Here is a 24,679-nt window from a genome sequence, read left to right as displayed (position 1 = left end):
CACATTTTTCGTTTCCCTTCAGATATATAATCTATATGAAACCTTACAATAAATGGAAAACTTTTATCTTCTACAGACACAAACTTCATTCTACGAAAGCCAATAGCTTTTGTGACAGATGGGTCTCTTAGCCATCTTAATGGGTAGTCAAACGATAGCCTTCATGCTTTACGGTCTCTGTCTCAAACTTTTGACCGACATTAGTAAAAAGTTCATCTAATGGTTTAGTTGTAGCAACTCTTGAATTTTCTTTTTCTATTGGAAGCATATTTTATCTAGAATAAAAATGTCGAAAGATATTGCTTCCATGAGAGAAATACAACACAACGACAACTCATTATGCAAGCTCTAAATAAGAACACAACAAACTTTTCAAACTATTCTAAGATATCTGAGTCATTGAAAGAAGGAAACTTAAAACTGACAATAAACCCAATGACAGATGAGTTTCTGTTTCAAGACAATAAGAACCATACTGTCTGTATAAATCCAACAAAAGGAACTTTAAACGAGAAACCTATAAATGAACTTCTTTTGAAAGCAGATGTTTGACAACAAAGCTGACAAAGAATATGTAGACGATGCAATAGCAAAAGAGAAGAAAGAGCTAACAATGCTTATGCAACAAAAGAACATACTCATCCTGAACTAGCAGACAAAACATATGTTGACAATAAAATGTCAAGTGAAGTGACGAGAGCTGAAAACGAATATTCTAAAAAGACTCATACACATTCTATATCTGAAATAACAGACTTAAACGTTAGCCTTGAAAATAAGGTAGATAAGGGACTTATGGCTAGTGTGTTAGTGAAGAAGGCGGATAAGGAATATGTGGATGAAAAAGATAAAGAAATTATAGAAAGGGTTGACTGGTACCATGAACGGACATCGAAGATTTTAAAAACTAAAGCCGATACAGGATGGGTTTCAGGATGTTTAGACCTTAAAGCAGATAAAACTTATGTTAACGATGAGTTAGAGAAGAAGCAGATAAGAACCATACACATACAAGTTTTACAACTGTTGCTATAGAAAGTATTGAAGGAACGGTTGAAGAAACTGGTGGGGATGTATTATATTGTAAACCTCCTAACTTTCCACAAGGTTTAACATCGGATGACGACATAACGACGATGAGAAACATTAGATGTAAAGATGTTTATGTCATGAAGGATGAACATAATATTAAATTCACTGCTCAAGATTTATATGACAAGAAAGCAGACAAAACAGAGCTTCAAACATTAAAGACAGAAATACTTCAAACATTATATCCTATAGGCTCTATTTATACGTCAATGAACTCTACCAGACCAGAAACAGTTCTGGGTTTGGAACTTGGACTCAAATAGTCGACAGGTTTTTGTATTGTTGCAAACTCTTCAAAGGAAACAGGTGGAAGTAAAACGATTTCAGGTGCCAAATTTACCTGCACACAGTCACTACATAGATTTAAGTACATCTCAAGCAGGTTTGCATAGTCATAGATTTTGGGATTGGTCAGGAATGACAAAGGTAAAGGATATGATGTTAAAGAGGACGTTAAGTTTGCTATAAATTGTTACTGGAATAACACTGAGGGAGGAGGAATCCATACACATCGCGTTTCAGGATATACGCAAACAACGGGACAAAGTAAAGAATACATGCCACCTTACATGACAGTTTACGCATGGTATAGAAATGCTTAGTCGTCATTTTCAACTTCTTTAGCATATTCGTCAGGAGTTGTCTTATATTTGTTAGGAACTGTCTTTGAAAGTATACCACCTTGAACTTTGACAAGTTTGAAACGAGGTCTGACAATAGTAGTTTATCTTCTGCTTGCAGTGTGTACATTTTGCCATGTTTGCCTAAAACTTCATAATATTCTCTTGTATACTTTCTTCTATTTTTACGAACACGAATGTGAGTACCTGTCGGGTTCCCATTGTTGTCATAGTCAATAGTATTTTCATATGGGTCGCGTTTAGGTATTTCTATTTTTACTTTGTCACCTTTCTGAAGTTTGAAGCCCGGCATTCTTTTCTTGTTTGTCTCTTTTGACTAAATTATTAAATATATAGTCTTTCTCTAAGTCAGGGTTGTTTTCATTTCTTCGGGGGGAGTGGTTTCCCAAACCTTTTTGTTTACGGCTATTGTAAATATTTAAAACTTGTCTCATCTTTGCCATGGAGAAGTGTCTATATTTGTCGTCATATGACATTTCATTTGCTTCACCACCTTGTGGTTGGTTTAAGTCTCTTAACATTTTTATACAACCGTCAATGACACCAAGAGCAGAATGGTTTTGGTCGACAATGAAATATTGGTTTACATTTTTTGAACGCAGATAGTTTTTTACATCATCTGATTTGAAAGAACTTTCACAGTCAGATGTCAGTTTTGTTGGATGGTATTTGTCAACGAATATTGTCAAAGCAGTTTTCACATCTAAAATATTTTTTGGACCATAATGGTATGGCTTCACAGTATCTTGTGTTTTGACCGACAAATATTAACCAGTATGGTGGTCCATCTTCTCTATACCTCGGAATGTTTTCCAAGATATCCATAAACCAAGCATTTGGTGTTGAACTAAAGATTTTTTATCATGAGTGCTTTTTTTGTCGCTTTAGAAACATAGGGGTCCTTGTTTGGATTCGTCATTTTTATCCTATAAGAAATGGGTTTATTTGGCGCATTAGCAGGAGTTTGCATCCAGATTTTTTGCCCGCAGTGGGACAATAGCCAGAGGTGTATTTGGAGTTGGAAGGAAGATTTTGAGTACATTAGGTATACTTAAAAGAGAAAGCACAACCTATTATACAAACTGTACAGAAAGGTTGGGATGTAGCACGAGATGCAACAAATCTTATTCCAAATCCTGAAACAAGAGGAAAAGTTCAAGGATGGATGGACAATGTAGGAAGACAAGCAGGAAACTATTATAACAAAGCAAATGACTACTATAACCAAGCAGGACACTATATGGACCAAGGTGAAAGATTCTTTAACAGAGGATATAACCATGCACAACAATGGGTAAACAATAACCAACCTCAACCGCCTCAAACGTGGGGAATGTAAAGTTTTTTACTGAGATGAAATGAACAATACAGCATTGAGACAAATGGGCTCAAGATGGATTTGTCGGCTTCCAGCAGTTACACCACGTGTTTGTCAAGTTCTTCCTATACCTCAGGAAGTTTTAGACCGACTTAAAAAACCTAAACAACCAGTTTGAAAAACAAACCAAACTAAAATTTTTTACTGAGATGAAATGACCGAAGAAGTTGAAACGGTAGATTTGACACCACAAACAAAAAGTTCAAACCATTGTCAAAACCTGTCAAAGAACTTACCGATGAAGAGAAAAATTCAATAATAGAAAGTGCCAGGTCTGGAAATACAAACCCTAACTACAAAGTCACTTTTCATAAAAATGGAACGGCAGTATCTCAAAAAAGAAACAGACTCTCACAAATAAAATATTGAAGTCTGAAGGAGCTTTCGAGACAACAGATGGAAAAGTTTACTTCACTGACCAACAGTTCATTATAGAACATCTCATTGACTTAGAGTCGAAATATTCTAAACTTTACAACAAACACAAAAAGTTGAAAGGAAAACAAAAACAAATGGCATATGATATTTATGAAGATGTTGACGACACAACTGTTCCTGCAAGTGAAGTAAAGTCAGAGGAACCGAAAAGTGACGAAAAACCGATAGAAGAAGAAAAAACCAAAAACTGAAGATAAACCAAAACCAAAGTTTTAGTTTCCAAACTAAACCAAGTCAACCTTCATTAGCTGGTATGGGTTGGCGTCAAAGACTTATGGCAGCAGGCGGTTATGTAAAGTAAAGAAAAAAATATTTTTTTATTTTTATAAAAATGCCCCCATATAGAATGGATAGAAAATCTGCTAGAATAAAAGCAGAGTTGCAAAGATATGGTTGGAGAGTTTCGAAGAAGTTTAAATAATAAGACAGGAAGACCCATAAAAGTCTATGACAAACTGGCTGGTCTTCGCTACGAAATGGATTTGGAAACAGCACGTGCAAATTATCCAAACAGACTAGAGAGGTTAGAAGAAGAACGTCTTATGAACATGCCTTTCGATGTTAGTGAACCTCAAGTTGAAGGACACGACGGCTTTGCCAGATTCTTACTGGAAACATGACGAACAATTGCATCCTTTGAGAAGGAAAAAAGGTAGTGCAGAGGATGGTCATGCTCCCATGGAAAGAACAAGATATGCATATGAGAAGTACCGTGAAGTTAGAAGTCAAATTACATCTGGTCGAACCTTTACAGTAAACTTTGACGAAGGAAAGAACAAAGAAGGCTTCATGGGAGTACTTGCTGCAATTCAAGACGGAAATAAGAAAGGACACAATCTCAGATTGACCATAACAGATTTGGATGGTCACATTTACTATGCAAATGGCAATGAACAAACAGCTGCAAAACTTCTTGACGCTTTCAAGACTACAAAGAGAGAACAAATGGTTGACTCCGACTCAGACATTTTGAATGCAATTGAAGGAATTGCAAGTGTCAAGTTCGAATGGTACCAACCTAACCCTCAAGCAGTCAGACAACATGCTGGATACTTCCCGTTCATAAATAAGTCTGACATTGACTTGACAAGGTATGGAATTTACAATTCAATTGAAACAATTGTCAACGAACCTTGCATTCTTACATGTCTCAGGAACTCTGGTCTTGTTACAGAAGAGAAGATGAAGTATCTTGAGTCATGTGTGAAGACAAGGTACATTCTCAGAGGTCAATTGGCAAAAATTGCACCGTTGGCAAATGTCAATATCCGAGTCAACATACCTACAGCTAAAGGTTCTTCACATGACGACTATGTTGTTGAGTTCAATTTACCATGGTTGAAGATTGTAATTGTCCACAACCACTTCATGTTGAACGAAAGTCTTACAAACCCATTGTTCGGAAAAGGCAAGTGCAACATTGTCAGAGCTGTAAACATTCTTTCGAGAAAGGTTTGTTGGAACCAATTCCAGATGACAAGCTGACAGAAACTTTTGTACCAAAAGACGAAACAAACTTTTCACTGTTAGCAAGACCAAAAGTTGTTCCAGACAAAGTTCTAGTACAAAAGAAGTACACAATTCCACAAGGAGTTGGATTGTTCGGATACCAACCTGAACCAGAAGAACTTCCAATGAGGTTGCAAGAACTTCAAGATGCTATAAACAAACTTCCATTGAGACATCCAATTGACGTCAAATTGTATTGGAGAGCATCTGAGTTAGGTCAGAAGGTTTTATATGAAACAGGTTGCTTCGACGATGTTTATGAGATAACAGGAGAAGTTTCTCAGAAGATAAGAGACTCACTTGAATTTCCACAAACTGGACCAATTGGTTGCGACAAGTTCGACTCAAACGAAAAGATATACTATGTCGACCTTAACGCTGCATACATGAGGTTTGTCCAATATATTCCGACTGGAATTCCAAACGAAGATGGTGAGTTCCCGGGAAGGAACTATACAGTTGGAAAAGTCATACAACAACTGTATGATATTAGGAAAGCTTCAAACCCAAACTTGCAATGACACTCAAATTGCTTATGAATTCGACATGGGGATATTCCATTAAGAAACCTCAAGAGATGAAGAGTAAACATTATGAGAAGGTCGACAACTTTGTTGAAAGGTTTTCTCCTTTTGTTTTGAAGTACGAATTCACTCAAGGTCAAAGTGGCTTAGTAACCACATTAAACCTATTGTCGAACATTGGTCTTACCCTCAGTTCGCAAAAGCAGTCCTTGACAACTACAAACAAATTCTTCTCCGAAGTCAAATCGAAAGTTGTGGTTTACTATGAGAACATTGACGCACTCATGACGAACGAAGAAGGGTACAACAAACTCATTGAAATGGGTTTAGTCGGTGAGAAGATGGGTCAATTCAAATTGGACAAAATTTTCACCGAAGTTCAATGTCCTCTCCAAGCGTAAGTACTGGGCATACTTGAAGACGGCACAGAAATAAAACATTGCATGAAATAAAAAATTTTTATTCGAATTGAATTAAAAATGTGGGAATTCTTGGGAACGGGAAAGGCTTATTTACTTGAGGAACAGGTAAAGGTGGTGGAGGTGGAGGTGGTGGCAACCAGTCCATTTTATATTCCTTCCTAGCTAATTTCCGTTTAATTTCATGGTCGCCCTCGGAGTCTTTGAATCGGACAGGTCGAGTTACACCATTCTTGGTCTCAACTCATATATAACCTGTTTGTCTGTATTTTCATCGACTATGGCACGAGACACAAACATTGACCAAACGGACAAAAAGTGTCATTTCGGATGGTCACGCAGCCAATCGCATCGAGCACTTCGAAGAAGCCTTACGTTCCAAGGGAGAGGGTGTCTGGTGCAAGGCAGAGGTCATGAAACTCTACGAGCATACATCCTCAATGCCTGGGAGGACAAATCGTCCTTGGATTGGCAAATTCTACCAACTCCTCTGGGACGACCTCCTACGCAACTGGGATAACGAAAGAGCCCAATTCAAAGGTCGGAACTAATTTTGCAAATTACCCTTATTTAACATACTTATCCAAATAAACACCTAAATTTACTTGGGGTTCCCCCTAAAATAAAATTTTTTTACTCTTAGAACCACTCGAGTTCTCCTTACGGTTGTTGAGCTTGTCACCGTCAATGTGTCTGACCTTCGTCTTCTTGCCTGGATTGGAACCCATTGAATTGCGACAAGCTTGCCCATGGAGATTGAACCGCGATTCCGAAGGTTAAGGTTCAAGTGTCCCAAGTTGTTGAGGACTGGGGTAAGAACCTTGCCTGTCTCCTTGTTGCGGATTTGGTATGGGTAGGGTTGGGAATTTCGTAACCGTCATCGGCAACAAGGGTTGACCAAAAACTTCCTTTTCTTCGTGTTTCTCTTCTTCTTCTTCCTCTTCTTCCTCTTCTTCCTCGACAATTCCTTCTTCAATTTGGTACTCACGAAGTACGGTGTTGCATGTTCTGTCCTTTCCGAGTACCTTTCCAGATGGCGTCTATCTCTTCGAAGAAACGGTAGATGAGTCTGGCAAGGTCTCGGTTCTCTCTCTCGTAATTGCGCAAGGTTTCCGTGAAATTGTTCAGGCATTTCTCATTGGAAGCTGGTTCATGAGGACATCGGCTTTAAGTTTCCTTCATCTCTGTCATAAGACTACTTTGGAGAGTCTTAATATGTTTGTCAGATGAGCTTTCAATTGGGCAATTTGAATTTGAACTGGGCGCTTGTCTGGCAACCTTGAAAGGACATCTGCTATTGTGTTCGGCTTCGGTGCTTGTTCGGACATCGAAAAAATGAAGTGGTTTGAGAATGGCGGTTTTACTTCAAAAAGCTTGTTATGACAGTTATGTCATACAACAAGTTTAAAATAATATCTTGTTCTTCTTCTGAACGTTTGTTGTCTCTTCCGATAAAAGTTTCGAACATGAGAACCAAAAAACGTTTTTTGAGATTGCGGAAGAGTTCAGGCAAACGTTCATATTCTGGATATGTTGGGAGCAGTTCAAAACATCTGAGCTGACTTTCGGACAAAATTGGGACAATGTCAGAAAATTCATCTTTGGTCGGACTGCTTGAAGGTAAGTCCCTTACATGTAAGTAGCTCTGGTAAAGTCTTCTCATTTCTGCTAACTTTTGGAGTATAGCTTCGTAGTTTAGAAGTTTTAATTTTAATTGTCTTATTCCACTCTTGACATCTAAACGGTAACTATCCATGAGGTCAAGAGTAGCTTTGGTAGCTTTAAGTGGAGCTATCTGTTCCTTGACCTCTGCAATTTTGGTTGCAATTGTGATTTGAGCTCCTTCAAGTTCGCCGTCTATGTCGTTCTCAACGCCTTCAACCATGGCTTGAAACTCTTCATCGGTCCATTGAGATTGGTGTGGGACGAATTTAACTTGCTTCATTCAAAAAATGAAAAAAAATGTTTTTACTCAAAACGTTAAGGTTGACTGAACTGGTTGGATGTCGCCTTCACAGGTTATGTAGAACGGCTGACCCGAGAAGTTAAGGAGAGACTGAATTGCCAATTTCATATGGGGTAGGGGGTTCTCCTTGTTTGGTATTTTTATCCAAGGACGTTTGTTTAGGAACTTAACAAGAGCTTCTCTTTTGGCGTCCTTTATGCCATCGAAAGGAGTGTTTTCTGGTATTTGAATTGGAATTCCAGTCGAAGTCTCGAGATTCAAGACAGCCCTTCCAGAAATAGCGGTGAACTTGACCTTGGGCTTCATTACCCTGCGCAAGTACTGCTTAACAACTTCATTTATCTCTATAAGGTAAATTGCCTCGTCAAATCCTTCTGGCATTCCGAGTCCTTCCATCCGACAGGAAAATATTTTCCCGACAACTGGAAAAAATTTTCCGGACAAAGGGAAAAATTTTTCCTTCCGACAGGAAGAACTCTTCCAGTTGTCCGTCCGTAAACCATTCAAATTTTCGAAAATTGAGAACTTTTTGGTCGAACTTCAGGAAAAATTTTTCCTTCCGACAGGAAAAGTTTTTCCTTCCGACAGGAAAATATTTTCCATCCGACAGGACACAAACGAATGACTGACGTTCCTCTTCCTGAATGCCTTCCAAAGCCAGAAGAACCGAAAGCTGCAGAACCACAACAGTCTCCTCAGCAACCTCAGTTCCAGCAAGTCCCTCCACCAAATTACTACCAATTTCCATCTCAAGGTTACTACCAATTTCCACCTCAAGGTTACTACCCACCACAAGGCTTCCCGAACTACCCTCCTCAGCCTATGCCTTACTTCCCCAACCCTTGGATGTTCCAGCAAGCTCCACCCCAGCAATTCCAATCTCAATCTCAAGAGAGACCAAGACTTCGAAGAAGGTCTGAACCGCTTACGCAAAGAGTATGCTACAGCCCAATGGAAGACGACAGGCTTTCAGTCTCTTCCCTCAAATCGACCGATTCGACTCGTACCACAGATTCAGTTCGTGACCGTGAAGACTACCTCAAGCAGTCTGAGAGACTCTTCATCCTACAATCATTTACAGTTGGAGCTCTCAAGAACATGCGCAATTACGAAGGTCAGACACCAGCTGGAGACCGCAAAACAGACGTACTCGCAAGAGCCGTCCAGCTCGTCAAAACAAAGACGGAGGTAGTCGACTTCATACTTGCAGCTTGCCCATACAAGTAAAAAAATAAACAATTACGAGTTAAACTTTTTACTCTTTCTTTTCTGAGTTGTTTAGAGCTGGTTTCTCTTGTAGAACCTTTCGTACTCTTCCATGGTCATGCAATTGCGAATTTGGTACGCAATTCCAGGTTCGTTGTTTTTGAACCTTATGTATGTAACGCTTCCATCCTCCTCAGGGAAGTAAGCTGCTAACATCTGACCAAGTTTTCTCGGTGACTCGGAGCTCATTAAAAATGTCACTTTTTAAACGTTAAGTTTTTAGTCTTATTTTACCCTTTGTTTACCCTTTGTTTGTCAAGGTAGTATTGGAGTGCAATTTCTCCAAATTCTCTGTGTCGGAGTTCTTCAGCATTTTCCAAGGTGTTCCTGGAGAACTCAAAGAAGTTGTCAAGAATACTGCCATGCTGCTCTTCTGAGTTCGTCGGTATTTTGGAAGTGTTGCACCTTCGAGTCTTCGGACATGAAAAAATGACACTTTTTCTATTAAACCGTTTTGGCATTTCTCATGAGTGAGTATAGTTCTGCCGAACCATTGGAAGAGAAGAAGTACCCTTGCTGGCAAAAGACAAAAATAGTTGCCTTAGTTGTCATTGCAATTGTACTCGTAATTGAATTCATTGTACTTCTCTTCACGTACATAAAACTCAGCAATGGTATTTGCTTTAAGAAGCTACCATCTTACTAAGACTAAACACTTAGATTTTTCAAGCTTGACTTTTTACAATTTGAATTTTGTTGCTGAATTCAGTAAAAATATAATTTAGGGTAGAAGGTTAGATCTAACCTCATTTCTACCCTCATTTCTACCCTCTGAATTTTCATGAATTTTCCCGAAATAAAAAATAAAGTTATTTTTATTTTTTTTATTTTTTTATCCGGAATATAAAGACAGATATGTCAACAACCGAGAACACAACAACAGTTATAGTCCATGAAGCTATAATGAAGAATACGAGTACATACAGTTTAACAAACAATTGCGTCTAATTCGTTCGGTCAAAGACGATATGTACCAAATGCAAAGTATTTTGACTGCATGTTTTGCTCCAGATACCAAACACGCAGACGATTGGTTCAAAAACCGAAGCACACAAGAACTTTTGAGTGAAATTTCTCTAGACCGAGAATTCTCGGTCTTGCATAAAACACATGAAAATCGTAAAAATTTGCCAATAAATTTAAGAGGATATTATGTACATAGACTTCTTGTAAATGCTGTTGCAATGTGGGCTTCGCCTCGTTATGCTTGGTATATTTACAGACTTCTTGACGAAATTCATAGACAAGAACGTGAAGAGCTAGAGAACAAGCTTGAAGCAAAAGACAAAAGCATTCAGAAAAGAATACCACGTTCGGTACCAAAAGGAAAGGAAAAGAACTATAAGTATATGATTTATACTGAAGAGATGGAAAATGAAGAAGACAGAGATATGGTTATGTTGCATTTAGTCAGAAGAAACAACAAAAGCTTTTACGACCTTGCTAAGATTTACAAATCTGACAGAAATTGGTTCTATCGCGAAAACTTACCGATTTCAATGACCCCAAATGAAGATGTGAAACAAATAGTTCAAGATACGTTACCTCAAACACACTATGATATGAAAGGTTGTACAATACTTACCTTCAAAGAAGATTACCGCTACTGAAAGGAAAAAATAACAGAGTATTTTGACAACTTCAAACAAGCAGAGTAAATGAACTCTTTATTTTTCAAGCTTGACTTTTTACAATTTGAACTTTGTTTGCGTAGATATGAATTCTGAAAGAAGTATGAGGGTCTTGTATGACTTTGTACTTCTCCCATAGTTCATGTCTGTCAAACTTACCTGCCATGGACTCTTTCATAAGTTCCATGAAATCGTCTTCGGACAATCCGGGGAAAAGTATTATGTCAGTAAGTATTCTCTTTACATCCTTACTTAAACTCTTTGCTGTCTGTACACATATTACGACTGAGATGTTAAAGTGTCTGAGCTTCTTAAGAATTCGACACATATCTTGTTCTCTGTTCTTTAACAAAGGATGAGAGCCGAAATCATCTAAGATAAGAAGACATCTATGAGGGTAAGTCTTCCAATCGTAAGATTGCAATTTCTTCGAAATGTATTCTATCTCTTTCTGTTTGTTTCTGAAGTGTTTCTTCTCTAATATTCTCTGCATTTCCTCATTTGGGTCTTTAAACTTAGAATTTATATACTCATTTATAGCATTATACTTCAAAACTCTTCTTTGGTACTTCTTTATCCAATCTAACAACTCAGTATCCTTTATACATACTAACTTAGACTTCTTTATAATATCTTTGAACGAATTGACGGTTTGGTCAAATTGACCAGAAGTACTACAAATGACAACTAACTCATAGAATGGGTTCTTCTCATCTAGTTCTTGTTGTTGTGCAGCCATTTTAAGATAAGTGAAAGTCTTACCCGACCCAGGTGGTGCAATTAGACCTGTTATACCATTCTGAGCAAATAAGAACTTGTCATGTATAGGTTTTATCTGAGCATTTTCTAACTTCCTCTTGTTCTTGTTTAAAACATTCTCAAATTTCTTGTCAATGTCAGCAAACTTTTTTTCTAACATATTTTTAGAAAAATTAAAATTTTTATCTTTTAGAAAATGTCTAGCGATTTCGCTATCTATATTCGAGACAAACTTTTTGACAGCAAAACATCTGTCGACCATAAAATCTTACATAGTGTAAACAAGAAAGGTGAATTTGTTCTAAAGTTCTGTTTCTGGGAATATGACAAGAACCATAAAACATTACAAAGAGCAGTCTTAAAATTTGTCAATGACAGACTTGTTGACAGAGATGACGCCTCTTGGAGAGATGAAGTCCAACAAAATTTCTTAGAATGCAAAGAAGACACATGCGCTGTTCTTGAAGATGAAATAGAAAACAGAATAGAAGAGCTATTAAAGGACAAAGAACTTTTACATAAATATGGTTGCGCCAAATTTGACATAACTCCACCAGAAAAGAAGAAGAGAGAAAAGAAAGAAAAGAAAGTAGAAGAAGAGAAGAAAGAACCTGAACCAGTTCCAGAGAAAAAGAAATTTGACATGTAAAAATAAAATTTTATTTTTAGAACATTTCTGGGTCAATGTCAATGTTCTCTTCCTCTTTAGGAGCAAACACTGGCTTAGACTCTAAAATCTTTTTACCCAATTTACCTTGAACTTCAACTATCTTAGACTCATAATATTCATAGTCGTCTGTCTTCTTTGGTTCATAAGGTATAACAAGTTTGTATGCTTTGCCTTCTTTAAGGTTTGAAAACCTTCTGTCAAAACTTTCTTTGACTGCTAACAAACCTTCTATGTCTAAGTCTTCAAATTTCGCACCATTTTTAGTCACAATAGCAAACTTAACTGGTTCGATGTTCCAAACTTTGCTGAATGAAGACTTTTCAAAATGGTAGAAGTAAACATTCAAATATGTGAATGGGTCTAGTTCTTCTTTAAGTCCTGACATGTACTTATTTACTGAGATGAATTTTGCCATCTTTTCTATCGGATAAAAAAATATTTTTTTTAAAATTTACTCATAAAAATTTTTCTTTGTATATACACCATTCTGTACGTCTAAAAGACTTTTGACATTTGCCAAGAATGTTCGTTTAGACGCTGTCATATAACCATATTCTTGACAATATTGTTTATACGAATCGTACAATGACCTTTCATCTAAACACTCAAAGTCAGTTTCATCTATGAACAGTTCATATACACTCTTGTTTGCTTCTAACAATGTTTGTCTCTCTTCGGTATGTGGAATTTGTCTTGGATTGAACTTTGAAATATCTAATGTCATAAAATATGAGAACAAGTGGTTGTAAAAGTCAGATGTCAAAGTTTCTGCTAAGTCGTCAAAATATTCTGTATCTTGCATATGAGAATTCTGACGTTCTGACAACTACATATCTTCTGTCAGAACTTTCTAACTTCATCGGAACAGAATTGTTTGAAACCATAATGAAGTTTGCAACATTTTCACAAACTCTTTGGTCTTTATATTTTCTTTCAACAACTCCAACTTTGTCTGTTATAAGACTCTTCAAAGCATCTGAGTTTAAAACTTTTGTTGTATCTATACTTTGAAGTTCATTGCAAACTATAAGTTTCATATTCTCTATTGAGGAGTTAAACTTGCCACAGATGTTTTTCTAAGTTTGTCATATTCGGGTTCGAATAGCCTCTAACAGTTTGCAAAAATATCTGTAAAGAATGTGTTCTTACCAGTTCCTTGTTTTCCAATTATAATGAGAGCAGTTTCATTTTTAGCACTTGGATGTTGTAAGATGTTTGCAAACCAACATAAGATATACTCATAAACCTTTTCGTTTCCATTGCATATAATTTCTTTGACATGGTCTAACCAAGCTTCTATAATATTTTCTTTCCATTCTACTTGTTCGTATTTATATCCAGTGAAGATAGAATAGAAGTTTGGAGAAGGTGTATAGAACTTTATACCTCGAACTGAAAAATCTTCTAACTTTGACAATAAGATATCCCAAGCATCTAACATCTTCATGCCAACTTGTACGACTTTTATTTTCTTAAGTTTCTGTCTACATTCTTGTTCTGAAACTATTGTTGCTCTTGGTTTGTTAAAGACAACATCCCATTCTTTCATACATAACATTCTGGGGCAGAGTCAACATAAATGACTAAACGTTTCAAATTCTCGACTGCTTTGTTATAGTCTCGAAATGGACACATATTTCTGAATGCTTGGAAGTCATAAAAATCTGAAACATCTATTCTGTACATTTTTAAAAAAAAAAAAAAAATTATTTTTTTTATTCTTGACTTTGTTGTTGCATTTGTTGCATTTGTTGTTCTTGAGCTATTTGTTGTTGAAGTTGTTCTTGTAATACAATACTTTCACCAGTTGCATCTTCCAATTCGAAACTTTCTGCCGTCATTGACAAATACATAGGACATAAAAGTTTTACAGGAACAAAGTTTGCGTCAACTAATGTCAACGTTATACTTGCCAAAGTGTTTGAGTTCACTAAGGTTGAAAATTCTGCATTCGAATGAACAATAGGCAAACCAGCAGAGAAAGTATTGTTTATACGCATAAGTATCTTTTGGTCATAATAGTTTCTGTCGACATTCGAATAACACTTTGAACCTAAGTTTGAAACAATATATAAGATTGGTGTGCTTAATGTCAATGGAATAGACATTCCTTGTATGACACCTTTTCCTGTTATAGGAAACTGTTGGTAGTAAAAACCAGAAATAAGTTTTGTATTATAGCTCATATCGTTTATAGTAAACTCAGTCGGACATCCAAACATAATGAAACCTGCTCTAGTTGCAGCACATGTTACACCCGTACTTAAAGTATTAAATAAGTCAACAAAACCTGTTGGTGGTATATCTGAGTAAGTATCTTCAAAGGAGTATTTTTTACCATTCACAACAATAAAGTCTTCTGGTGTCAAAAGAGCAAAACAGGCTTTAGTCGTCATTGTGTTTAAGTTAGTTTACAATACCGTCCTTGAGGACTTTGTAAGTTTGTTGTTATAGAATTATATGACTCAGGGTTTTTAGTCGTAATAGTATAAACCATTATATCTTCTGCCATTTATATATATTTAAAAGTTTTTCTGAAAGTGGAGAAGAACTTCATCTAAACTTTCACATGGCGTTTCTTGAAGTTCTCTGTCTAAGAAGTTCAAATATTTTGTAAAGACATAGAACTTTCCTTTGTCTACACGAACAAACAAAACAGGGTCTTTCATATCGTTCAAAAGTGTGTAAAGTCCTTTACATGAAATAAAGTCTATATTATTTTTCTTCAAACATCTTTCAAGAAGTTTTGACATTTTTACTTAGCAAATAAATTTTAATGAAATGTTGTGGTCGTCAAATATTTTTATGACGTCTGGGAAACTATACTTTTAAGTTCAACGTTTCACCTCCTTTCATAACGTATATCTTGTCAATGACATTATATGAAACACCACAGCAACTAATGTCGGGTTCTATTTCTTTGATGTTTATATCGTCTGCCTCTGTCAAAAGTTTCAATAGTTCTTTCAAAACTTCATGAGGTGCAATGACATATGAGTTCACTTTTACAGGGTTGTGTTCGACCAAGTTTAACATTATACTTAAAGCTTGACAAATCTTCTCCTGAGTTTGAAGTTTGTCTTTCAGTTGTTGGTAGTCGTTTCGAATATCTGCAACAGAACTTAAGTCTCTGCTAACTTCAGGATATGTTGGTTGTTCTTTTACAGGAACAATTGTTATACCATCTTCGTCTTCGTATGGTTTCCCCACTTCAACATCTCTGTCTTTGACATTGACAACAACACTTTGACTGTTTGTTTGAGTTGGTGAATTTAACTTCACATCTGCCACCGCCATTAAACCTTTTGAAACACTCACGCTTCTATTTTTCGGAAATGACATTTTACTTAGAATAAAAAGATGGACGTATTCGAGTATCTCTTCGAATTGAAGCAGAACAAAGTTTACACACACAAACAATACAAATACATTGACAGAATAGTTCTTTATACAAACAATGGTAAATGTTATAGAATAGCAATATTTGCTGAACCAAAATATTTTCATAAAGCAAAGAAAGTTGGTATAACTGAAATGGTGAAAGTTCTTGACGTTGACAAAAATATAACAACAAAACTTACAGATATTTCTAAAGGTAAGTTTATCTTACAATATTATGTCAAAACTGGCGTACTGTCAATATTTGACGGAGAGAAGTCAGTTCAAGAACAACTTACTGACCTGCTGCCAAAATCTGCTCGATGGAAGCTGTCGTTATGCCAATCTGAGGAGCCCCAGCAGGTTTCATCGAACGAATCTTCAAAAGAGCATCTTCCGTGAAAAGTGCTATTGGTTTTGTAAACTTCTTTGCTCTCAGTTCATCTGGACCGTCTCTGTCACCAGTATATTGTATTTGTACAGTACCAACAGTTGAAATACCACCCATAAAGTCTTCTGAGTCAGCAAATGGAATGCCAAGCCAAAAGTTTGAACGGTCTCCATTTGTATATTGAGTTTTTTGACCTCCTGTATGAGTCCATACTTTCACATATGGCATAATAGAACTTTGCATTTCAGGGTTAATGGTTGTTGTGAAGTTGTTGTTAAAGTTCATAGCATCTAATGTCAAGTTGTATGACCTCATATCCTCAACTGTAGAATATTCTTCTCTTGGATAATATTTGCCATCTATGTTTATATGATATTTAATACCGGGGTTGTAGAAACAAGAATAGTCATTTATAGTTCGTCTGAACAGTACAAACATAGTATCTGCATGTTTCATTGCAGTTGTTAAAGCAATATCTGTTCTTGCACCTGGGTCAGCACTTTGGTTTCCAACTTCACCTGCAAAGTCTTTGACAGATATTTGGTGTATAGGGAACATAAGTGGAACTGCAATATATTTGGCAGCTAAAGCATTTGAAATATCTGGGTCCAACATATAGACTGCAAGTCTGCTTTCTATTCTCTTGCATTCAAATTTTTCGCATGTGAACTTAACTGGGTCCCAAGCAGTTCCAGCAGCATTGAAATAATAGTTTACTTCATTGTTGAAGTTTGAGAAACCAAAGTCTAAGTCAACTTTGTCTTTGCAAAATTCGGCGAATGACGTTTGATTTGTTCCCTTTACGTCTGTAATAGTGAATGGGTCTTGTGTTGGTGCAATGACTAAGTTATTTTTGCTTGGAGTAAGTTCGATAGAAATTTTTCCTGCCCAGTTTGGCAAGTATCTTAAAAACCTGAAGATGAGGAAAGATGACAAAGGAACTCTAAGTTTCAGTTTTACTTTGGTTACTGCTGCTGCAGTTTGTCCAGAAAGGTTAACATAAACTCCTGGAACGTTAGGGTCAAGTCTTCTTATTTTCTCAATATTTGCATACTGGTCTGTTTGTTCTCTAGCTTGTGGTTGTACTGAGTTTCTCAAAGCGAACCATTCATAGTTTGCCCATGTTACTGTTTGAACTAAGTCAGAGTTAGAATATATCTTATATCCCATGAAAACTTCTGGAGCATATTGGTATCCGACATAGAAAATTCCATTGCAACCTTTCTTGTCAGACAACTTGGCAGAAGGTTTTATTTCAATGTCTTGTTCCACGTATAAGAATGAGTTGTCAATAGAAATAATATGAAACCTGTCGCAAGCAATATCTACTGTTGTTGAAGAACCTTCTCCAAACTCACCTACGTTTCCATAAGAAACAGCAGTTGTATATTCGTAAGTTCCAGGAACTATTTCTGACCTTCTAATGGCATTGTCGCATTCGTTATACCATTCGGAAACATTTCCGTTCATGGCATCCAAAACTGTTGGCGTTATATTCTGAGCGGCGTACATTTCATATGGGTAAAAATATAGAATAGTTGGATTTATGTGTCATAATAGAACCCACTCGACCAAGCTTTACTTTCTTCCTGACTGAGTTTTTAACTCTTCTTTTTCCTTCATTGCCACTACTTTCACTAGATGAAGTTACTTCTTCACTACTTTCACTTTGTTCTACTCTTCTCTTCTTCTTTGGTGTCGCTTTTGGTAACTTGCCCTCTGCTTCAAGTTGTTGCATCTTTGCCTCATGTTCACCTAGTATGTTGTAAATTTCCCATGTCCTTTTTGCCTTTGGGCTCTGGTCGCCCATCTCAGGTAACCTATATCCTAGAAAGATTTTGTCATAGTTTGTATTTGAGTCTTCGCGTATTGTTTGCATGACTCTTTCCTGAGTTTCCGGTTCAAGCTCTTCAAACAGAGCTTGTCCATATGGAATAAGCTCGTTTCCAAATATATGTTTTTGTAGCCATTCTGGTTTTCTTTCCATGTTACCAATAATATCTTTTGTGAATGGGAAAGCTTTTACCCAATGTTTCAGTCTTGCGTCATTTATTTCTGTAGTTGGTTTTATTTTGTCAAGGAACATGTTTTTCAATACTAACATTTCATTTGGTACTGTCCATTTGAGTTTTCTTAAATATTCATCCCTTCTCAGTTCATTGTCTGCAAAGTAAGTTTTTATGACATTTTGTAAACTTTCGTTTGCAAGGTCATGTACAATAGGTTCTCTTCCTTCTATCTCCCTAACTTTCTTTCTAAACTCTTCACCAAATATACCATCTCTATGGTTCTGTGTAGTTCTTTGAGATAAATGTTCTAGAACGTCAGGTGTTATATTTCCATCAGCCATGTTCATTTCATACTGGTCCAAAATATCTGCATGTTTCATATCTTTCAATGGCATTAAAGCCGCGCTGAAAATACCAGCTATATCTGGTTCACCATTCACTTCCATTGCGTCTACAACTTCTTGGAATTGTGGTTGTAAGTTTATGAACCACCTATCCGGATTAGCTTTATGACCCCATCTCATTGTAGTTCCATAGTCTGCAGAAACAAAAGTAGGTTTGTTTCCATATTGGTTAGGTTCTGAATGAACTTTAAACAATGTTTCATTTCTATATGTTTTGTTGAAATTTAACCTTTTATTTTCACCGAGTTCAGCCAAAGATTGAACGTTATATGGTCGTAAGTAAAAAGGATTGTTGTATTTGCGTACACTTTCTTTCAGTTCTTCCATTCTATGCTGAATATTTTCATCTGATGTTGGAGTCTTTTGTATGTCGGCGAACATTTTTCGATATTCTTCTACTATGTCAGCCGAATTTTTCTTAGACTCTTGGAAAGATTCCATATTCTCCGCATACTCTTGTTGAGGGTCAAGATTTTTCGGCTGTTCCAAATCTTCATCTAGTTCTGTGAAGTTAGTTTCCAAAGGAGGGACTTGTTCGTTTCCTTCAGGCTCTTCTAGCTGTTGTTGCTGAACTATTTCTTCCATGTCTGGTTGTATCTGAACTTCTTCCTGTGGAGTTTCTTGTACCTCATCTGCTGGCATTTCATATATTCCGAGACCGTTTTTAACAAGTTCCCTATTTAAGTCATCCGCATTCATAACCCTTTCTTCTTTCGTTCCGTCTCTATTTTTTACGCGTTTCATGAAGATAGTTGAATTATCATTTATCTCTGACACCAAATATCTCGGAGTAAATTCATCCATGTCATTTGGATGATATGCTATTAAATCATATCCCTTAGCGAGCTTGTATTTTCCAGGTTTGAAATTATATCGCATTTGGTGCTGAACCATAAAGCTAAATAGGTTCGGGTCAGTATTTCCTTCCTTGAACTTTCTAATAGCTTCTTTATATCTGTCACTAAAGTCAAGAGTATCTGGGTAACCATAGTCTTCCTTAAGCATTTTTAAGAATTCTTGGTTTCCTTGTTCTCTACTTCTTTTATGTCCTTGCTCTGTTTGTGGTTGTTGTGGTGCAGTGTTTTGAACTGTTGGTTGTGGTGCAGTGTTTTGAACTGTTGGTTGTGGTGCAGTGTTTTGAACTGTTGGTTGTGGTGCAGTGTTTTGAACTGTTGGTTGTGGTGCTGGATTTTGAACTGTTGGTTGTGGTGCAGTGTTTTGAACTGTTGGTTTTGGTGCAGTGTTTTGAACTGTTGGTTTTGGTGCATGCCTGTGTCTGTGTCCATGTGACGATGTAAATGTTTTAGGTAGTCCTGGTGCAGGTGCTTCTCTTGGAGGGTTTGGTGGTATATAAGTTCCACCAGCTGGCACATATGTTCCATCTGCAGCATAATGTCCTACCTGACTTTTCGTTCTTAAGAAAGCATTTACTAGGTCTGTTTTGGTCTGTTGTAACTCTTTTTCTTGACTTTCCACAACAGTTGCTCTAACGGCGTCATAGGCACTTTGAACTGCCTGTCTCGTTGCTGCATCTGTTATTTTCGTCATATTTTGTGCTACTTCTCTTAACTCGTTGTCGAAACCTTCAGACTTCAGTTTCTTTCCAGATGAGAAGTCGTTCACTAGTTTCACCTTACTATGAAGAGCTTCGAAGGCGTTCTTAAAGTCAGCATTCATTAAAGCTTCATTTGAACTGTCTTCATCCGCTTGTATTTTTGTCCTTATTGACCCTATAAGTTGGGCTGCTTTAGCGTTGGCTTGGGCATCTAACCAGTCATTATTAGCTTTTATATATTCTGCGCTTTTCATTGCCTTTTGCATGGCTGCGTCGTTATTTTTACTTTCTTGTGCTAAGTTTTCATACTGTACGGTTTGGTTTTGCAACTGTAAAAGTTTTTCTGCCTTTACATTTGCTTCAACTTCTTTTTTATACTCATCGCTATCCATATATGTCTTCAGGGCTTTTTGTTTTATCTCTTCATCTTTCAGTACTTTATATTGAGTAGTATGGTTTTTCAAATTTATAACATCTTGTTCCATTTTTGCTACTTCTGCTGCTTTTTCTGACACTTTTTTCGCATATTCCTCTGTACTTAGTTCTTTCAGTTGTTCTTCTTTCTTCTTTTTCTCTACGTTTAACTCATTGAGTTTCTTTGTGTGTCTGTCATATTCTAGTTTCTTTTCGTTTTCACTTATTTGTTTCTGTATGTCTATGTTTGACTTTTTGACATCTGTTATTTGATTTTTGAGTGAACTCAAATTCATTTGACTTTGAGGGTTATAAGCTGTTCCGTCTGCAGCTCCACCATAGCCTGCCATTTTCGCTAAAAGTGCCGCTCTTAAACCTCCACTCTGTGCACCAATAACTCGGTTTAAAAGCATAGGGTTGCTTGACATTTGTTGCAACATAGTGGGGTCATTCATCATTTGTTGTTGCAACTGTTGTGTGTGTTAGTTTTACTATTGGATGTTTCAATGCTCCCTTCCTCTTACGTATATTCTTACGTAGCTTACGTGGCATTTTAAGTGAAGTTAAAAAGCGGTTTTTGACAGATGTTTATATGACACTTTTGTTCAGCACAAAAAACTACTCGGTCAAAGTGTTGTCAGTTTTGTAAAATAACCGTCCTATCTCATTCTATAAGGGGAAAAGGCTTCTCAAAGTATACTTCCTTGGAACGCCTGTAACTTTTCCTGTAGCGACGATAGACCCTTACTTGTCCGGACAAAGTTATACTATTTTGAGTGCTCTACAAAAAAGTCAACGCGACGACTCTCAAAAACCGTTGTGTAAAAAGTTTTACCGTTGGACAAAAAAGTATATATAGAAAACAAAAAACGTTTATAGTTCATTCAATATTTGAGATGGAACGGTTTGCCAACGGTAACTATTAAATAAAATAAAAAAATAGAGGGGTCTCCGTTGGTAAAAACCGTTTATTTTAAACTTTTCTATGAGTAGTCCGAAAAAAACAGTTTATTTTTCATAATGGAAGGAAGAAAAAGTGTCGCAAACAATTCGTCGACTACCTCTGCAGTTAAAGTTCCTACAACTTATGTCTCACCATTCTCAAAACCCTTACGACCTCCTATAATACCAAAGCAACTTCCTCATACAATTCAAGACAATTTGTCCAACAATTTGAGTTCTTCTTCTCAAAACACAACAGATACAGTTGTCCAAACAGCACCAGAACAAGTTTCACATAGTTCTACAATTCAAGACAAATTGTCCAACAATTTGAGTTCTTCTTCTTCTCAAAACACAACAGAAACATCTGAAACAGATTTACAACCAGCACCAGAACAAGTTTCACATAGTTCTACAAGTATGTTAACAAGAGCACAATTTCAAGATTTAATTTCTCTTGAACAATATTCGAGTAACGAAACACAAACCGACGACTGTAACCTCTCGCTACCCGAATCCATTCAAAGAAAATACGCCATGAAAAGACTGAAATTGTTGTATAAACTTCTTAACAATTGGGGGGTCGAAGACAACACAGATTATAGTGAAATGTTTAACAAAGTCATAGAATCTGTTAAACCAATTGAAAACGACATAAAAAATCCCGGTGTTCTTGTAGACCTTTTCGCCTCAAAATTACCAGTTACAACCAATCTAATAGCAACACAAGCTATAGAGCAATTTATTTTATGTTTTCCCAAGCAATATAGACAACACCTGAGGGAAACAAGAATAGGAAAATTTCAATTGGTGTATCCTACAACATACAACTATTACGAAGAAGCAAATGAATATGGAGAACTCTCATTCCATTTCACACTTTCAGTTCCTGAGGGAGAAGAAAAAGCAATCTATCATGTACAATCTCTTGCAGGATGTGAAGGAAAACCCCACATAATAACTACTGTTGCAATTGACAAACCTGCAAGAGTCGAAGACGATGTTTTGTTCGCGTCCATTGCTGGTTTTGGCATGGGAGAACCAATTCCAATTTCCCATTTCACAGAATACTCAGCACAACATTTTCAAAATGTAGAATTCGTGTTCTACGACCATCAAAAGTTCCTGCTAACAAAACCAAAGAAACAATTTGTCTCAATATTTGTTGCTGGTCATGTGGCTGACAAAGAGCCATCAGATACTGACTATGAAGAAGAGGAGGAGGAAGAAGAAAACGATAGCGATGTCGTTCTTATCGAATAAAAACTTTAATTTCTTACTATATAATTTTTTAGTTCTCCTCTAGGTTTTTTAGGGGCTAGAAGGGGCGCAGCCCCTGGAAGCCCCACTACCCTTTTTTTTTTTTTTTTTTTTTTGATCTGATAATTATTTTCCGGAATAATCATTCCGAAGAATGCACTGATTCAGAAAAATTTTATAATTAAAATGATATCTACATCATATTTGCATAGTTATTTATATTGAAGCTCGATCAAATCTTTCACAAAAATAAAGTAACCGATTTTTTTTATAACAGGTAAGGTTAATATTGCAACAAGAATGAAAAAGTAAATATGTTTTTAGAATTATTGACTGAAATATAAATTCAATGTAGGGAAGACGATACGATTTATGTGGTCGCATTGTTGATTTAAATGGTCGGACTTTTCAATCGGTTTGGATTTTTTGTTATGAGTAATTTTAAAAAACAGATATATACATAAAAGAAACCATAACTCATTTAAATATCGATTGAAGCTGATAAACTTTCCCATAAAATTTTTTTGAAAATCTTTAGTATTCTATTTAAATATGCCATTATAATTTGATTACAATTTTTTAGTCAATTTTGATATTTTCATTGAAAACTTCAATTTTCAATTTTAACCGCTGAATCACTAATTTTTAGAGAAAATATGTATGTAAAATTAATTAAATTTATTCTTTTTAAAAACTCATTAAGAAGCATTCAATTTATAAATCATCTAAATTTTCATTTCATATATTACCCACTTCAATAACACACCCGATAATAAAAATATATTGATTGAGTGAGAGTTATTTGAGAGTAATTCACACAATTTCGATTTTCAATACCTATTTAAATTGCTAACTTAGGAACTGATTATAAATCACTAAAGATTTGTATACATTAAAATTTGATATTTGGTGCTCGAAAACTGTCTGATGGGACTCCTCCAAAATGAACCAATCTATCGCTGAGGACCAAATTAGATGATGTGGATGGTGTATTCTCTAATTCTAACTTAGGAAGAATGGGAACAAAACGAATGACGACAACAACATGTCAAACATAGATTAAATATCTATGAATCAATAAAGTATACGTGCATTGAAGGTGATAACGATCACTTGAGGCTTATAACTCTTTGACTAAATTATGCAATAATTAAATATAATCATTTTTATATTTTTATACTGATAGTAATTAATATACTATCCTGCTTAATAAATGGTATGATCAAATTTGTTTGAAAATTTAATTATGTATATGAAACTATGTCTTCTATATAAAAATCAAAATTTTCGGACGAACCTAGATTGAACCTTTATGAAAATCTATCATTTTTGTTAATTGAGTTAATATGAATCTTTTACATATGTATATATAGCATTGATAGCTTATATAATCATGGTTTATTCCATATTAACATATTTTTTCAGTTAAATTTGTTAATAATATCATGTAACAAATTAATTCAAGATTAGAATGTCTACAAAATGCTAACAAATAAGAACAAAATACGATTTCTCGACTTAAATTTTAATATGGAGTAGTTTTTCGTTTAAATCTAATTAAAAATGAATAAAAACTTATCTTGTACTATTTTCATTCAAAGATTTTAATAATGTAAATCATGCATTTTCATAATTCAGTACAGTTCTTTTTAGAATTAAAGTTGATGAGGATGATATTTGTGATTTAAAATAATTTGTTAATGTTCACCTTTTATTCATCACCTTGTGGTATGCCCTAAAGCAATAGCATTATCAATTCTGCTGAATTGATCAACTCAAAATTCCAAAAAAAATTCAAAATTTCAAAAATGAAATTAAACAATTTGAATTTTCACATGAAAAAATCAATTTCGAAAAAAATTTGGAAAATCAAAGTATTTGATAATTAGTCAAATAATCAATTTACATCGTTTTTACTCATAAAAAACAACTAATTTTTGATTTTGATATCATATTTGATAAATACTCATTCCAGAGTTGACGTAATGTATTAATTATTGTTAGAGATATTGCTTTCGCAGCAAAATTCTTAT

General features: G+C 35.7%; 7 protein-coding genes and 8 pseudogenes across 15 annotated transcripts, besides 1 other annotated feature; 5 read left to right on the top strand and 10 right to left on the bottom strand.

The window, feature by feature from the left end:
- Window positions 1–20,514: part of a mobile genetic element that runs on past the window's edge.
- On the top strand, window positions 679–1,665 carry TVAGG3_0176150 (annotated as a pseudogene). Its single transcript has one exon. A coding segment is annotated over exon 1 (987 nt).
- On the top strand, window positions 3,896–4,871 carry TVAGG3_0176140 (annotated as a pseudogene). Its single transcript has one exon. A coding segment is annotated over exon 1 (976 nt).
- TVAGG3_0176130 lies at window positions 7,028–7,329 on the bottom strand (annotated as a pseudogene). The gene has a single exon. A coding segment is annotated over exon 1 (302 nt).
- On the bottom strand, window positions 7,706–7,946 carry TVAGG3_0176120 (uncharacterized protein; the record flags this gene model as incomplete). Its single annotated transcript, XM_051225460.1, has 1 exon — window positions 7,706–7,946. A coding segment is annotated over one exon (241 nt), but the record flags the coding sequence as incomplete, so codon positions are not given.
- TVAGG3_0176110 (uncharacterized protein) lies at window positions 7,974–8,363 on the bottom strand (the record flags this gene model as incomplete). Its single annotated transcript, XM_051225459.1, has 1 exon — window positions 7,974–8,363. One exon carries the CDS (start codon window positions 8,361–8,363, stop codon window positions 7,974–7,976), a length of 390 nt encoding a protein of 129 aa, XP_051110445.1.
- On the top strand, window positions 8,589–9,194 carry TVAGG3_0176100 (uncharacterized protein; the record flags this gene model as incomplete). The annotated part of the gene is made up of 1 exon (XM_051225458.1): window positions 8,589–9,194. The coding sequence occupies one exon, from the start codon at window positions 8,589–8,591 to the stop codon at window positions 9,192–9,194; it is 606 nt and encodes a 201-aa protein (XP_051110444.1).
- TVAGG3_0176090 lies at window positions 9,223–9,422 on the bottom strand (annotated as a pseudogene). The gene has a single exon. A coding segment is annotated over exon 1 (200 nt).
- On the top strand, window positions 10,231–10,891 carry TVAGG3_0176080 (annotated as a pseudogene). Its single transcript has one exon. A coding segment is annotated over exon 1 (661 nt).
- TVAGG3_0176070 (protein of unknown function, DUF4108 family) lies at window positions 12,289–12,708 on the bottom strand (the record flags this gene model as incomplete). Its single annotated transcript, XM_051225457.1, has 1 exon — window positions 12,289–12,708. The coding sequence occupies one exon, from the start codon at window positions 12,706–12,708 to the stop codon at window positions 12,289–12,291; it is 420 nt and encodes a 139-aa protein (XP_051110443.1).
- TVAGG3_0176060 lies at window positions 12,745–13,740 on the bottom strand (annotated as a pseudogene). Its single transcript has one exon. A coding segment is annotated over exon 1 (996 nt).
- On the bottom strand, window positions 14,009–14,805 carry TVAGG3_0176050 (annotated as a pseudogene). Its single transcript has one exon. A coding segment is annotated over exon 1 (797 nt).
- Window positions 15,053–15,590, bottom strand: TVAGG3_0176040 (annotated as a pseudogene). The gene has a single exon. A coding segment is annotated over exon 1 (538 nt).
- On the bottom strand, window positions 15,967–17,574 carry TVAGG3_0176030 (protein of unknown function, DUF4106 family; the record flags this gene model as incomplete). The annotated part of the gene is made up of 1 exon (XM_051225456.1): window positions 15,967–17,574. One exon carries the CDS (start codon window positions 17,572–17,574, stop codon window positions 15,967–15,969), a length of 1,608 nt encoding a protein of 535 aa, XP_051110442.1.
- Window positions 17,792–18,856, bottom strand: TVAGG3_0176020 (protein of unknown function, DUF4106 family; the record flags this gene model as incomplete). Its single annotated transcript, XM_051225455.1, has 1 exon — window positions 17,792–18,856. A coding segment is annotated over one exon (1,065 nt), but the record flags the coding sequence as incomplete, so codon positions are not given.
- Window positions 20,515–21,464: 950 nt separating the features above from the next.
- TVAGG3_0176000 (attachment subunit-related family) lies at window positions 21,465–22,649 on the top strand (the record flags this gene model as incomplete). Its single annotated transcript, XM_001582235.1, has 1 exon — window positions 21,465–22,649. One exon carries the CDS (start codon window positions 21,465–21,467, stop codon window positions 22,647–22,649), a length of 1,185 nt encoding a protein of 394 aa, XP_001582285.1.
- Window positions 22,650–24,679: the final 2,030 nt, after the last annotated feature.

Source organism: Trichomonas vaginalis, chromosome IV, assembly GCF_026262505.1.
Source record: "Trichomonas vaginalis G3 chromosome IV, whole genome shotgun sequence".
NCBI classification, from domain to species: Eukaryota; Parabasalia; order Trichomonadida; family Trichomonadidae; genus Trichomonas; species Trichomonas vaginalis.
This window is presented reverse-complemented; position numbering and strand designations above follow the sequence as displayed.